The sequence below is a fragment of the Pholcus phalangioides genome, unplaced genomic scaffold, assembly GCF_987345545.1.
Source record: "Pholcus phalangioides strain wild (caught in Gottingen) unplaced genomic scaffold, Ppha-v1.0 ptg000015l_1, whole genome shotgun sequence".
NCBI lineage: Eukaryota > Metazoa > Arthropoda > Arachnida > Araneae > Pholcidae > Pholcus > Pholcus phalangioides.
Genome location: NW_028301608.1, coordinates 114,424,631 through 114,440,201, shown reverse-complemented (window position 1 = coordinate 114,440,201; position 15,571 = coordinate 114,424,631). Strand labels below are relative to the sequence as shown.

General features: G+C 38.9%; 1 protein-coding gene across 1 annotated transcript; it reads left to right on the top strand.

Annotated features, from left to right (window-relative positions):
• The first annotated feature begins 2,565 nt into the window (after positions 1-2,565).
• LOC149077636 (uncharacterized) lies at positions 2,566-10,264 on the top strand. The gene is made up of 3 exons (XM_089245184.1): positions 2,566-3,300; positions 9,472-9,620; positions 9,921-10,264. Exons 1-3 carry the CDS (start codon positions 2,636-2,638, stop codon positions 10,076-10,078), a joined length of 972 nt encoding a protein of 323 aa, XP_089101310.1. The 5' UTR covers positions 2,566-2,635; the 3' UTR covers positions 10,079-10,264.
• Positions 10,265-15,571: the final 5,307 nt, after the last annotated feature.

The following is a 15,571-nucleotide window of genomic DNA, read 5'->3' as shown; positions in this document are numbered from 1 at the left end:
AGATCAAGGACTTCTCCAACATATAATCTCAATTCCATCTCCCAATGGTGCTCCACATGGCAAATGCCCCTCTCAACATTACTAAAAAGGTTTTCTCATGAGAGTTTCACGTTAACTCTCACCTCTTGATTTTTCTTACTATACTAATAACACAACTATGCCCCAGGTTTCTCAATATCAATACCTTGGTGTCATCATTTCAGCAGACCTGCGCTGGAATAAACATATACCTTACGTATCTACCAGGAATGTCCCAATAAACTTTTCTTTCTTCGCTGCAACATTAAGCATTCTACTCGCGATGCTAGAGACTCCTCTGTTACCAAAATTATATTTTGCCAGTTCCCTGCTATGTTTCCGAAATCTGGGACCCACTACACTTCTAGTAATATCGAGGAGCTGGAATCGATACAAAATAAATCCACCCGCTTTGTGTCTGTTTCGGAACTAAAACGCGAATTTTTGATCTTCTCCCTCTTAGTACTCACCGTCTTTTTACTCGATTAACCATGTTTTTTAAAATTCTCCATGGACATCTAAACTTCGATACTTCCGGTTATCTCCAAGCCAACATATATCTCTAGCAAACTTGACTATCCTTGCTGCTTCCACCGAAATAAATAAATAAATTTTATATGAAATTTTTATACTTAAAAATACATGAGTCGGAACTGCCAAAAATACGGGAATTCCTGTAAAATTCAGGTAATGTGATCACCCCCCCCCCCCCCCAGCTAATTCTCAAAATTTCTCAGAAGGTATTTCTTTGATTCTTTCAGTTCTCAAATTTTTTTACTACGCGAATACGAAGATTTTCCTCTTAGACAGTCTAAAGAAGCCTGAGTACGTTTCATACAAATTATTCCCATGCAATAACAGGGAGATCATCTCGCATTTGCGCCTCGAAGTTGAGAACCACAGAAAACCAACTTCAGCTGACCACTACTGTGGCAGCGGTGGGGTTCGAACAGGGGTCCTCGCGGTGCGAGTCTGTCACTATGACCACTCGACCGCTGCAGCGGCTCACTTCTGTACTGCAATAAGTTGCCTCATGGGGATATGCAGGAGCTATGATTACTGCTGTTCACTCAGCATCTCCGAGAGATACTGTGCTGAAACATATAGTAATTTGTTTAGAAGAAGTAGTTCATGAGAATAGTTATTCTCATGATTATAATGATTAATCTGGTTTGCAAGAAATCCTCCACTGTGGTGCGTCTCCTAAAAATCGAGCTTCTTGTGGTGTATTTTATGGAAGGACGCCACAAGAAGTTCGATATTTAGAAGACTCACCAAAGTTAGATTCGGAATTAACTGAACCTAGTTGTTTCGTCTTGTTGCTGCCCTAACAACGTTGAATGTAGAGTCATCCATCCCGCTTACCAATTCATCAAATTTTATCAGCATCCATATCCTTTTCTACAAGTCACAAAATGACTCCATCCCGTTCGTTGCATGATCAACTGGTAATCTTGTGGTTACCACACAGGGACGGGCTTAAGTATTTTGCGGCCCGGTGCGAAAAAGAAAAAAAAAATTGCGGCCCTCTGAACAGAGGTTTTCCAATACCCCTAGGTGTCCATGATCCTAGGTACTCTGATGGCCACCAGGTTCATACTGGTGTTCGAGAACGACTGTAAAACAGCGTACTTCGTGGTCGTAAAAAAATGTCATTTGGCAGTAAATACGGACAAATGTGTCTACCCCAGCCTTCAACCTTGCTTTGTTAAGAAGTTGAAGTCAAAATGTAATCAAAAATTTTTTATTCCCTTTTGCGGCCCCCAAAAATTTAGCGGCCCGGTGCGGCCGCACCCTTCGCACCTGCCTAAGTCCGGCCCTGTTACCACAGGACCGCAACTGGAAACAAAAATTTACACTGTTGTCCGGGGCAGATCAGGGCTGTCTCTATTCGGCCTATAGAATAGAGACGGCCCTGGGCAGATATACATTTTGATGTCTGTCCCCTCCCCCAACTCGTCATTTTGAATGAACAAAGTAAGGTTGGTGCCCTTCCTAGTACAGCACCCGGGACACCAGAACCACATGCCTGAGTTACTGAAGCTGTTAGTCAGACGCATGAATTTGCTTTTAATGATCCTCTCTTCAAAAAAAACTATACAATTGCTAGCTTGATCTCGATGTTCGGTGGCACATAACATTTCACGTACTTGTATCATGAGAATTCATTCGGATCCCGGTAGAAATGTAAAATTCCACTGGCAAGATTCTGCTAATTTTAGTTCTAATCGATGGGAATCATTCAGGACATCAAATCATCAAAACATAATACAGAATGTTACAAACGATTATGGCACTATTGACGGTATTGAAATATGTATTTTAAAAGAGCAGAGAAAACTGAACTTGATATTTTTCGAGTTAAATTATATATATGATAGTGCAGAAAAAAGAACCAACACATCTGTTTCATGATCACTGTCAATTCGACGTCAGCTCTCAATGCACACATTATCATTTGTTATCTGACACGCCCCGAGTATTCTGTCTCTGAGAGTTTCAGCAGGTGTTACATCTTGGTGATTATATGATGTGAAAAAATGGTATACGATTTCTCGCTCTTTTCCTCAATTCACCTCTTCCATTCTGTTTCACTATTAAGAAGTTCTGACTGAAAATGACCGGCAAAGCTTTTCTTGCCATCCTTTTGGTCTTCGCGACTTTGAATTCAGTCATCGAAGCGATCCGAGAATGCCCATCCCAGAAAGAATTGAGTGGCTGCTGCAAATGCGTTGAGGCTTTCGGCAAAGTTTTCATGAGCTGTGAAAAATTGACCGACAACATATTCAAGAAAGTCTTGAACAGTCTCAGTGGTTACGAATTGCATTCGCTTAGCATATCCGAATCCATGTTGAAATATTTGCCGTCGAGTTTGTTGTCGAAGATGGAAGTTATGAAGATCGAAATTTCAAACACAGACATGTACTATCTCGCCGATGACAACTTTTACGGGCAAACATCACAGACGTTAAGTGATGTCGTACTGAGAAACATCACTTTTCACGAAGGATTGGATTGGTCAGTATTCGAAGACATTGCGAACTTGAAGTCAGTTTCTTTGACCTCGTCTCCGTTGTTGGAAGTGTCTGCTGCGATCGCTTACGTCAATCTCAACATCGAGAGCTTGAATCTTTCGGAGGACAAAATCCAACTGGTCCATGAAAGAGCTTTCGGCAATTTAAAGAACCTAAAGTATTTGATCCTGAAACAGAACGCCATTAAAACGTTCAAAAGGTCTATGCTCCCTTCTCCGACATCGAACATCCAGTTCTTGGATTTGAGGTAAGAGAAATTAATCTTTCAATGCGCGATTTTTTTTTCTTTCGAGCTGATAAGTTTTTCACAGTGAATGATACGTATAGAACACGGGTTTCCAACTGGTGTTCCGTGGCAGTTTTTTTGGGGTTCCGCATGATCAAACTTCACGGAACCCTTAAAAATCCCGGAGAGCTTTCAAAGAAGAAAACTTTGTTGTTGCTGATATGCGCAAAGCTGTTCTTTATTTTGAATTTCGACGAGATAGTGTCGCGTTTAGAACATATTCAGATTACTTGGATAACTAATTTAGAGACAGTGGAAGCATGTGAATGACCAAAACAGTGTGCAAGTATGTGAATGATTAATAACCTGGTGAGTAAAGGACGAAAACAGTGACCTAGAGGGTGTGAAAGCATATGAGTGACCGAAAGATAGTGACACAGAGACACTTTCGCTATAAAATTGATTAATCCGTTCCAAGGACTCCAAATATTTTTAGTGTGAACTTTCGCAGCACAGTGCTTTGTGCTCAAGAGCATAACGTAAAACCAATTGAACTAATTACTCTTTTCCCTAGAAACGACAATCCCAACCTCACGAGATAACGGGCTTATATCCCACTAGCTATAATACCCGGCGCTGCCCGGGTTTTCTTCAATTAGGCTTTTTGGATCATGCGATATCTCCCTCTTGCTTTGAGGGACATGCTAACCGTGTCTAAGTTAACCAATATGTCGACTTCCACCGCGACTCATGAAAGAAACAAATCTAGATTTAAAGAAACGTAGAAATGAATATATATTTTTTCGTTTGTTAAGGGCGCTAAGTATTTTGATTCTCCCCCCCCCCCCACTTTTGAACTTCAAGTTATCCATGTCTGCCTATTTCAGCTTCCAAAAATGCTTAATTAAAGCTGTGGAATTTCTTCGATGTACTTTACGTACCCATAATTCATTTTAAAACAACCTAAACTATATGAGTTTATGCAGTTGAATATTAAAAGACAATACAGACACATTTCCATTTTCGAGCTTGAGAAGAAAGAAATAAAAAGGTGAAATCAATGTTATTTTGTATGGATATCCAACTCAAAAGTAGGTCCGGGCAATTACTTCATATTTAAATGTCTGGGCTTCGTATCTCTAAGCGAACTCAATATTTCAAAAATCTAGAATTCAATAAAATTTTTAAAATTAATGATGTGGCGGAAAACCCCACCAAATTTCCGCATTTCTACAGTAAATTCGGCAATTTTAACACTGATTTCTATGGGGATCATCCTTTGCCTGACCCTCAAAGTGATGCTGATAATGATTACAGCATCTATACAGAAAGTCTCATTACTGGGAGGATTGAAAAAGTGGCAAACCATTATAAAGGCATAAACTATTATACATATGGTAACAGAATTAGAGAAGTGACAAACCATTATAAAGGCATAAACTATTATACATATGGTAACAGAATTAGAGAAGTGACAAACCATTGTAAAGGCATATACACGTCTGAAACGCATTGCTAGGGAACCACGGAAACCAAAGTAAACGTTCGAAAAGTGATTTTTGAGGCCCAAAAACCATTGTTGCCGGACAGTTTTTTTTTGCCCATTTGGGGCATTTGCCCTGGTCTGACGACATTTTAAAGTAGCCTATCGTTCAAGTCGGGTCCCATTTGGTATATATGCAAAATTTGGCGACGATCGATCTAAAATTATAGATTTGTATAGAGAACACACACACACACACACACACAGACAGAAAATAAATTTTATATATATAGATATCAGAGCAAAGACGAGGCCATGTCTGGTTTCTCTAATATCATCTATAATCAAAGTGTCGAAGCTCTCACAATTTCTGCCTGCAAGGCCACACTCGACAACAAAATCGTAAAGGGGGGGGGAAGAGAGAGAGAGAGAGAGAGCAGGTTTATATTCACCAAATTCTTTCATTCAAACCACAATATTGCTCATGTAAATGGGCTTCTGTGGTTCAAAATGGGTTCAGCGTCTTTTGGTAACTTAAAATATTAACATGGAAAAAATATAACACAGTGAAATAATAAATTATTTTTTTATTTCCCTCTCCCCAAAAATGCTTTTTTTTTCGGGACAGGGCGAAAAATAGAAGAAAACCGGGACATCTCGCCACCGTAATGAAATTATGTGGTCCTTGTCAAGTGCTCGAATTTCGTGGAAAAATGATTCTGAAATGAGAAAAGAAAAATCCTGCTGAGATGAATGAAATTTTTGTTTTGTAGCGGTGGTGCCAAGGATTCACTTTCTTCAGGTAGCGGACACATTCTCTTCAATTTAATCTCCACAGACCTGTTGTTTCTCTGCGCGCAGAATTTCGATATCTGTGAGGAATGGTATAAAAATATTCTACCTCATATACAATATAGGGAATTTTTTCTGCTCAGCAGAAACTCTATGTACACGGAGGTGCTCTCATTCTTAGCCATTCTCAGACTCTGAACGTCCATATTTTGTAAACTTATTAACCATGAAAAAATGGTGCCTTTCTTAGTTACTTTTCTGCATAACCAACAAATGGGTAAAAAGAAAATTTTATCAGCCAAAATATGCCTTTTTGAAAATAACTATGCAGTGTCTTCTGCCGACCAGGAGGCAGCTAGAAAATTTCCAAAGACTGCAGAAAATTATTGAAGAGAAGGGTTATGCACCTCAGCAGGCGTTGACGAAACTGCATTATTTTGGAATAAAATGTTGCAAGAACATTTATTAACCTAGAAGAAAAGCGAGCGCCTGGTTTTAAGATAGACTTACTATGACTTCAAGATATACTTGCTATGTTGTTTTGTGCAAATGCGTATGGGTACATGATAAAGCCCAAAGTAATTTTCAAATCTGCGAATCCGCGTGCATTGAAGGGAAAGGATGTCAAAGCTCCCAGTATTTTGGATGAACAATAAGAGGGCTTGGACTTTGAGAGCACATTAGAGCACATTCCTGGATTGGTTTAAACGGTGTTTCGTTCCAGAAGTCAGGAGGTACCTTGAGAGTGAAGACATGTCATTCAAAGTTCTTTTGATACTGGATAATGCTCCTGGACAACAAGATGTCAATGTGTTCAAAGCTGATGGTGTGGAAGTCCTTTATATGCCTCCTAATCAACATCTATCATTCAGCCCTTGATCAGGGGGTAAATCGAACATACACGCCACTCAATGGAGATGATTGTGCACGCAATAGAAGATGTCAATGCATAAAATGTCTTGAAGGTATGGAAGAATTACACTATCACTAATGCCATTACTGTCATAACTAGAGCCGTGTCAGCTCTTAAGTAGAAGACAAGTTCACCGATGCCTTTACGGCACGTCCTTCACATGCAGAACAATTAGTAGAGGAAGCCTTGTCAACATACTCGATGATATGAAGAAGAAACATCAAACAGAAATCTTTTTTTTTTTTTTTTGAAACCGAGCACAACTCAGATCTATCGCCATAGGCAATTTACTACCTAGGGAGTTGTGCCGGAAGTGTAAGTGTGTGTACCTAACAGTCTGAGTGCGTAACTAGTGTTGTGTATGATTTTTCAGTGCTGCCATCTATATCTCAGAAGTGAAGTGAGTGATGTGTAGCGACTGAATATTTGTACTGCTTGTAGGACTGTTGCTCTCTGTGGCGAGACTTTTTAACGGGGAGATCGGCTCGCATTTGCGCCTCCAAGTTGGGAACCACAGAAAACCAACTTCAGCCGACCACCACTGTGGCGAAGGTGGGGCGAAACAGAAATCACAATGTTCTTTCAGAAAGCATCTCCAACAACCGCTGCTCTTCTCATTATGTTCAATAAACGAGATAAACAAAAAGAACCTATGGCTTCGGTTATTCGCGGTCACCCCAAGAACGTAACCCCCGCGAATACGGGGGGCCGACTGTAATCACGAGAATCCAATGAAGGCCGTTTGTTGGTTATGGACAAAAGGAAAAGGCATCAACTAAGGCTTGATAAACTAATTCTTCATTATTCGCTGTGAAACAGGTCAGTGCAGGTGAAATAAAAGGCAAAGGACCCTTGAGCTGAGATTTTTGGTGGGCTCTGGTAACACTCTGCACGCGCCTCCTCCCCATTTTAACTCGATCCTGCCTACGCCTCTGATTAACAGGTGGTGCTTAAGCTCGCTATCATTTTGCTATGATGCTGTTAAAACGGCAGTAGGAACAAATTTTTTTAAAAAAAAAATTCAAAAATTTGTTCCGCAGAATTACCTTATTATCATCAAGGGTTCCACTGCACAGACTTATAAACAACAAGGATTCCGCAAGCAACTCTACGTAGGGAAACCCCTGGTATAGAAAGCCGGAAAAATCATTAAAAAAAAAATTGTTTCGAATTGTACTGTTCATGCAGGGCCTACGAGCCGATCTCCTCGTCCAAAGATCTCGCCACAGAGAGCAACAGGCCTGCAACGGCACAAATATTCAATCATTATACTTCACTCACAATTCGTAGTTGGTATCACTGAAAAATCAGACACAACACTAGATACGCACTCAGACTGCTAGGTGCACACGCTGTGTTCCAGGCTTCGCCACGAAGCTGGGCTGGAAGATATCTCGGCGACGGGATAAGTCCGGTGGCAAAGCCCTAACGTTCATTCATTCATGTTTATAGACAGGGCTTTACGGACGTACAGAGAATCAAAAATCGCACGTAAAATAAATGTATTGAAGAAAAACAAGAGAGAATTAAGAAAAAAAAAATTCGGGTTGCAAACTTCAAGGTAGAAAAAATAATGCAAACAAAACAATTTAACAAATTATCCAATTCAAGCCACACACGCTAACATGTCCGAGTGATGTAAAGGATCCGAAACGACCTAACAGTAATTAATTTTTATGCAACAATATTAATTTAAACTTGCAGCTTGCAAGTACAAATCAAATCGATGCGTTTAAGTTGAGATACATACGGCTCATGCATTCGATCTCAATAACCGGTCATGCGTTTACACCATTTTGCGTTTTTGCACCGGTTGCGTTTACAATAGCGAATTCGGCGCACGCCATTTACGTCACGAGCGAGGATCACTACATTTGCATCTTTGGTCATCACACACGCTCTGCCACAAAGACTTTTTGTCGTTAATTGTGACATCTGCCGGCAAATTCAAAATATGAAGTGGGAACTATACAGGGGCATAGCGTAACTTCTAGGGGGCTCCTTTAAAAAGGAAAAAAATTATGCAAAATAACCCTGTACATTTTTTTGTAAGTCTCCGCGGCAGTGCCCGGTTGCCCTAGCCTAGTTACGGCCCTGAAACTAAATGTCCTCGACTTATGGGAAATGGTGATTCTGAATTTTTATCTTCAAACTGGCTGCAGTGTAATGAACATTTAAAGGACCCTTTGCACATATGCAAAGCTATGCATTTAATGGTTAAAAATCTTAATGAATTGATCATCTTGGACCACAATACGTAGTGACAGGCTATATACGATATATATATATATATAGTGTTGTTTGATTTTGTAAGTGCTGCCATATATATATATATATATATATATATACATATATATATAGATGGCAGCACTTAAAAATCAAACAACACTACATACACACTCAGACTGTGTGTGTGTTAGGTACACATATAATTACACTTCCGGCACAACTCACTAAGTAGTAAATCGCCCATAGATGGTGATAAACCTGAGTTGTGCTCGGTTTGAAAGAAAGAAAGTGACAGGCTAAAGTAATTGAAATAATGACGGTCAATGTGTCAACCATGTTAATCCTCCTTACGTTATCACATTAGTAAAATTGAAAAAAACTTTAATTTTTATTAAGAAAATGATCGTAAAAACATAATTTCAAACAAAACGCATTAATTGAATCAAGGAAATACGCAAGTGGTGACAACGAGGCATGAGACCAGCAATACGTGATAAAGACTTAATTATAATTCATTCACATTTTCCTGTTCATTGGCTCGAGCGCCCCTACCCAACATTTGCTATTATCTCCATAGAACATTTAGTTTGAGCCCCTCCCAATATTTCTAATAATTTAACGTCTACTCATTCAAAGGTGAATAAAAATCGAGCGGGCCTCGGAATAGTAATTCAATAAATTCAGTAATTCAATGTGTTTCAGCCTGATACTTACTATAACATCTTTTCGATCAGAGACGTTTTTTCAATGATTGATTTCCTGTTTGTTTGTTTAGCTATAACAAGCTTAGTTCTCTACCGGTGGACGCCTTCGATGGGATGCCCAAACTGCATTCAATTTTGTTAGATGGAAACAAGTTCACGATGTTGGATAAGACTTACATGATGAAAGTATGGAGCAATCTCATGTGGTTCAGCATCGGAGGTGAGTACGACTGAAACACTGAATATTAATTAAAACTCGCCAGTCTCTTCGATCGAAAAAGAAAAACACTTGATACTAACTCGAAGTACTAGTTAAGGTAGTCTCATGATATTTTTTTCCCTATCACATTAAAGAAAGCATGTTTTAAACATTTTTATTGATTATTTTCAATGAATGGCATCAATTCCTGCAACGCTGCTGTCCCCCGACGTCGATTTAGTAATCTTTTAAATCCTTACATATTTCCGAAAACAATGTGTGAAAAAATGAAATGAACTCAAGATTATTTTAATTTCGCAGGTAACCCTCTCAAGTGTGACTGCCATCTGTCTTGGATGATACAAGCGTCGAAGGATCCCTATCATTTGAAAGGGGAATGCGACTCGCCAATTTCTTACAAAGGAAAACAGCTCAAAGACTTCAGAAAAGACAATCTCATCGATTGCGTCGTTCGATAATTCATTTGACCGTCTCAGATTCCGTAATTCCTAATGATATGACAGAGCTTTTGACAATTTTCCCCTGTTATCGTCAATATTCTGACGAATTTTTACGCGCTTTATTTTGTTGTACGATTTCAAGAACAACTTGTATTCACTCAAATTACGATTATGCGGATCAATAAAGAAATATATTACGTCGTATGAATTGCATTTTCAGTTCGCACTCCACCTGTTTGATCATTTTTAAATGATTTATTTCAATGACGTGTGCTGTCTGTATTTCTTGCCAAATATGTATCCCTACTTGTCGGAAAAGAAATACAGACAGGTGGAAATACGGAAATACCGAGTGAAAAGGTTATAAGGCTGTATCATTTGTGTGAGCTTCGTATATTGTACAGAGGCCAAGGACGTCGGAAATATTTTAGACCTATAGGTGCTCCAATTACGAGTTTTATGTAGAAAGTTTCGATTTCTAAATCGATTCTGGGATACAATGTCTGAGGACCCACAACACCACCGACAGAGACGTATTTAGAGGGTGGCTAAGCGTCCCAGAGCTCGAGGGGGGGGGGATGCAAATCTCGGGAATGGGTGGTCAAGAACATTTCAATACAATGGGAGAAGAGCTTCAAAATTGGTATAGCCCACAGACGTCAAAACCAGCATAATCCACTTCTAGCCTAGTGTAGCTTAATATCTACGTCTAGTTAAATCGAAGATTGATTAAGGTTGAGAAGATGAAGATTTTGTTCATAAGTGCCAAAACAGATTTAATATGTCAATGATGCAATTAGGATGTGGTAAGTTCAATGGTCAGACGCAGAAAAGGTTGACATATCAATTCTGTTATGGTTGTGGATTACAAAACTGAAAGAGTTTGGTAATCCGAACCGAGAATGACAAGCATGACCAATTTACTACCGAGTGAGTTGTGCCGGAAGTGTAAGTATGTATACCTAATAGTCCGAGTGCGTTTTTCTGTGGTTCCCAACTTTGAGGCGCAAATGCGAGCCGATCGCCCCGTTAAAAAGTCTCGCCATAGACAGCAACAGGCCTACAAACAGTACAAGTATTCAAACAGTACAAGTATTCAATCATTACACTTCACTCACTTCTAAAATATAGATGGCAGCACTGAAAAATCAGACACAACACTAGATACGCACTCAGACTGTTAGGTACACACACTTACACTTCCGGCACAACTCACTAGGTAGTAAATTGCCCATGATGATAGACCTGAGTTGTGCTCGGATTGAAAAAAAAAGTCTGAGTGCTTATCTAGTGTTATGCGTGAATTTTAGTACTGCCATCTATATTTCAAATTGGGAGTGATGACCTGAGGACAGTACTAAAATTTATGACGTCCCCCAAAATAATAGTTTTAAAGGGCATGTGGCGCGTGTCATGTGTCCCAGAAAAAGTATGCAGTACAAAATTAACAGTATTGTTAAGACGGCCCTGCACTGGGTAAGCAATCACCTTCCAGCAAGGCCATCCTAAGAGTGTTATGGAGTCCCAGGCCAACTGATTTTTCTGAGGCTCTACCCGACAAATTTACTTGCTTGTTCACGAAAATTTCAATCAGATCTCATCTTTGTGAGGGGCCCTTCTTCTTTTGACGCTCTCGGGAAGTGCCTGGGGGAGGGGGCATGCGTTAAGAAGACACTGCTTCCCAGGATGCGGCATTAACAATTGCTGAGCGAGTAATGGCATTCCAAAAATATATGTTGTGGTAACGTTCTCTCAGAGCTGTTTTCGGAATGTCTTATTCATACTGATATAGTGGAGTACGCAGGACCGTTGCTAGAATCTACGACTCTCTGGAAGGCTTAAACTTGTATTTGGCCCGTTGGGTCGGCATAAGCGGATACAGGGGAGGGGAGGGAATCCCCCCCCCCCGTCAGTGAAAAATTTCATTTGGCATAGGTAGGGGGGCGGAGGTGGACATTCAACCCCCCCCCTTCACTAAGCGTACTTTAGGTGATTCGCCCCTCCCGTTCGGAGGACCTGTATCCACTTATAGGGTTCGAGCACCCATCCCGCAATATGTGTAACAATCTCTGTAATACCATCGAGCACTCCTTCCCTCAAAAATGGATATTTTTGAGCCCATGAAATAGAGTCGAATCCCGTTTTAACGAATACCATTATAGCAAAAATCTCGTTTTAACGAATACTTTTCCAATCCCCCGTTTACATAGGAAGAATACGAAAAACCTGGAATTCCTTTATAACGATGTTTAATTAAAACGAAGTGATTCTCCGATCTTTTGAGGTTTGTTATAATGGGATTCGACTGTATTTCAAATAATATTACGCCCATGGCTAAAGTAGCATCTGTCTTGCTTGGACACAAGTTAGGGAGTAAGCGAATTTCGACGGCTATTGGTCTAACTGTGTGGATATCTGAGAAAAATCCCCAGTAGCGCAACGATATTGCTGGGATATAGTACCGATACCGGTCTGACGTCGAATGAATATCGAACGTCGAAAAGAGGTCGGAAATTTTTACGTGTCCGATATCGAACGTTATAGTAAAAATGGATTCACTCAATAATCGCCAAAATATCTTTTTTTTCTCTAAAATGGTTTTGCCCTCATATTTACATCATTGACAAATTATCTCAAATCCAATCCCTCAAAGTTTTGGAACTTCCTCCGTCCCAAATCAGCTGGTTCCCCATCTCTACGATTTTCCCCAGCGGTGTCACTTTATTTTTTTACACGGCCGAATCTCTCTATTGACACCCCCCTCACCACAACCCATCTGCTTCTCGTAAACTTCATCGCACAATCAGCCACTCTACGGAACAGGTTTTGGGGAAAAAGAAAGCGTTCCACTTTCAGTGACGGATTTTCTGTCCCTCACAAAACTTCCCTCTTCTCTCCAAAAAAAAAAAAAAAAAAAAGATAGCTGAAACTTCAAAGTAAAATGACAGAATAAATTGCAAAAACAAGATGAGTAAACGTAGAATGATATAGGGCGCATTAGTGTGACGTCACGACCGACAGCGCTGATTCTAAATAAACATAAGCTGGGCGAGATTACAAAGGAAAACTCCATAGGACGTAATAAAGTCTCTGTATAAAATATTTTTCTAAAGAAATATGATCAAATAAGACTTGTGGGCTCTTGAAATGGAAACTTCAAACTTTTATGAATATGAAGTGTTAAAGATATAATGATTGTCAGTCTCTAATTAGCTATGAAAGCTTTTTATTTCTCGCATGCTACTTATATCTGTTTACTCGTGTTTTTCCTAGTAGCCATGCATTTGATTCTTGCATTAAATCCACGAATCACTTGAATCCACGATCACAAATTGTTTGAATCGAACAAATTGTTTTCGGGTCATTTTTTTCCCTCTATGAAAAATGGTGATGGGTTTTGTGCCTGATTGTAAACACTTTAACAATGCCCGAGATATTTTCATCATCTCTATCACAGTGAACAGATCTGACGTGATCGGATTCAACTGCATCCCCCCTCCCCCTTTCTATCAGTTTCGGTTCTTTGATGGAATGAAGTAAACAATGAAACTTTATCAAATTTTTCCGAGCCATATTTGAGAGGAAACCTGATGACAAAAAAAAAAAATAATATAGTCCAATCCCGTTATAACGAATTCCAAGAGACCGGAGAAATCACTTCGCTGTAACGAAATTTCGTTATAAAAGAATTCCAGGTATATACATTGTTCCTATGTTAACTTATCTGGGAGATTAGAAAAGTGTTCGTTAAAACGAGATTTTTTTTCGCTATAACGGTATTCGTTAAAATGGGATTCGACTGTAGATACTAGTGAAAACTAATCGCAACTTCACTTAGGCCAGGTTCCCCGGTCACACTTTTTACGGGCCCTTCTATGGTTAATTTATAGCGTGAAAAAATCCAAAAAATTGTAAGAAATGTTCCCAGCGCAAGAGCCCCATCCTTGGGGGGGGGGGGGGGGCATGGCCAGGGATCTTCAACCCGTGGCCCTCCGAGCTTTTTGCGGAGGCTCGCATTTTTAGAAATTAGCCACTTTACATAAAATAAAAGATTAACCAAAAAACAAGAAAAATAGTTTAAAAAAAAGCTCTGACCGCTGAAATCTGTACCTATTTAGTTAGAACTGTGAGATGCTTTCCAGAATCAATATTAATGCATTTGAAACATTAAAAGCGCCGTCGTGGACCCTATGACTTTATATAGGTTACGTATTTTGAGAGGCCTAATTCTGCATCTAAAAGGTATACATAACTACAGTATATATGAAACGCCTTAATGAAATAAATATCATTATTTGGAACTATTAAAAAAAATAATATCAGTATTAATGAAAAATAGTCATATAGAATGAAAGCAATAATTGCAAAACTACTGATAAAAAATCACAATTATTGAGAATAATTTTGGAATTGCCAAGAGTAATTTCAGAATTGTTTAAATTAATAAATTAGGAAAAAAATAAAGTTTTTTTGAAAGAAAGTTCATAATTGATGAAAATTTAAAGTCGATTGAAAAATTAATTTCAGAATTATCGGGACAAATTTCAGATTTAATAAAAGAAATAATCGATCAAAAGGAGTTAATTAATTAATGAAAGGAAGTTATTTGAAAATAAATAAAAATTCAAATTTATATAATGAAATAAATATATTCAGAACAATTAGGCCAAATTAACGTTAACGGATAGCATGCGAGAAATAAAAAGCGTTCATTAGCTAATTAAAGACTAACTATCATTATATTTTTAACACTTCATATTCATAAAAGTTTGAAGTTTCCATTTCAAGAGCCCACAAGTCTTATTTGATCATATTTCTTTGGAAAAATATTTTATACAGAGACTTTATTACGTCCTATGGAGTTTTCCTTTGTAATCTCGCCCAGCTTATGTTTATTTGGAATCAGCGCTGTCGGTCGTGACGTCACCACTAATGCACTCTATTAGATATGAAGACGTCTGGTAACCCTATTTTGGTTTGAAAAGTGGGAATGGTCTTTGTTAGCACAGTATATCGTCACCATCTATTGTAAACGTAGGCAAATGGCGTTGCCAAAAGAAAGCGATCGCATCTTCATTTCGAAGCTACGGAATCTTGTGACCTTATAAGTTCCTCGTTCGCAAAGTACTGCTATTTGTCTTCTAAGAAGTGAGAGTGAATAAAGTTTATGGAGGAAAAAAAAAGAGGCAAAGATGTCTGAATTTTCGAGTTTAAATGAATATCGTGTTGAAAGTTTGTCTATTCTCTGTGGAAAGGATTTTTTTTTTTGAATGGCTCTAATTCATGCTTCGAAAATTCGTATAACAATGTAAAACAAAGTTCCAATGCTGAAAATTTCGAAAGACATGCACACGTTTTCGCAATCACAGTTTCGGGCCGTACAGTATTTTATTCACTTTTGTTTACTTCTGATATCAAGACTGTATTCTTCTCCCCCCCCCCCAAAAAAAAATAACGTTTTGAGCAATTTGCAGGCTGCAGTCCCTAAACGGCTAAAAAACCAGTAGAATC

What these genes read in the sequence shown, in the direction of transcription:
- LOC149077636 (XM_089245184.1), top strand. Translation starts at nt 2,636, where the DNA reads ATGACCGGCAAAGCTTTTCTTGCCATCCTTTTGGTCTTCGCGACTTTG. An exon ending in ATCCAGTTCTTGGATTTGAG is followed by an intron (nt 3,301 to 9,471) that starts GTAAGAGAAATT and finishes TTGTTTGTTTAG; the next exon opens with CTATAACAAGCTTAGTTCTC. An exon ending in CATGTGGTTCAGCATCGGAG is followed by an intron (nt 9,621 to 9,920) that starts GTGAGTACGACT and finishes TTAATTTCGCAG; the next exon opens with GTAACCCTCTCAAGTGTGAC.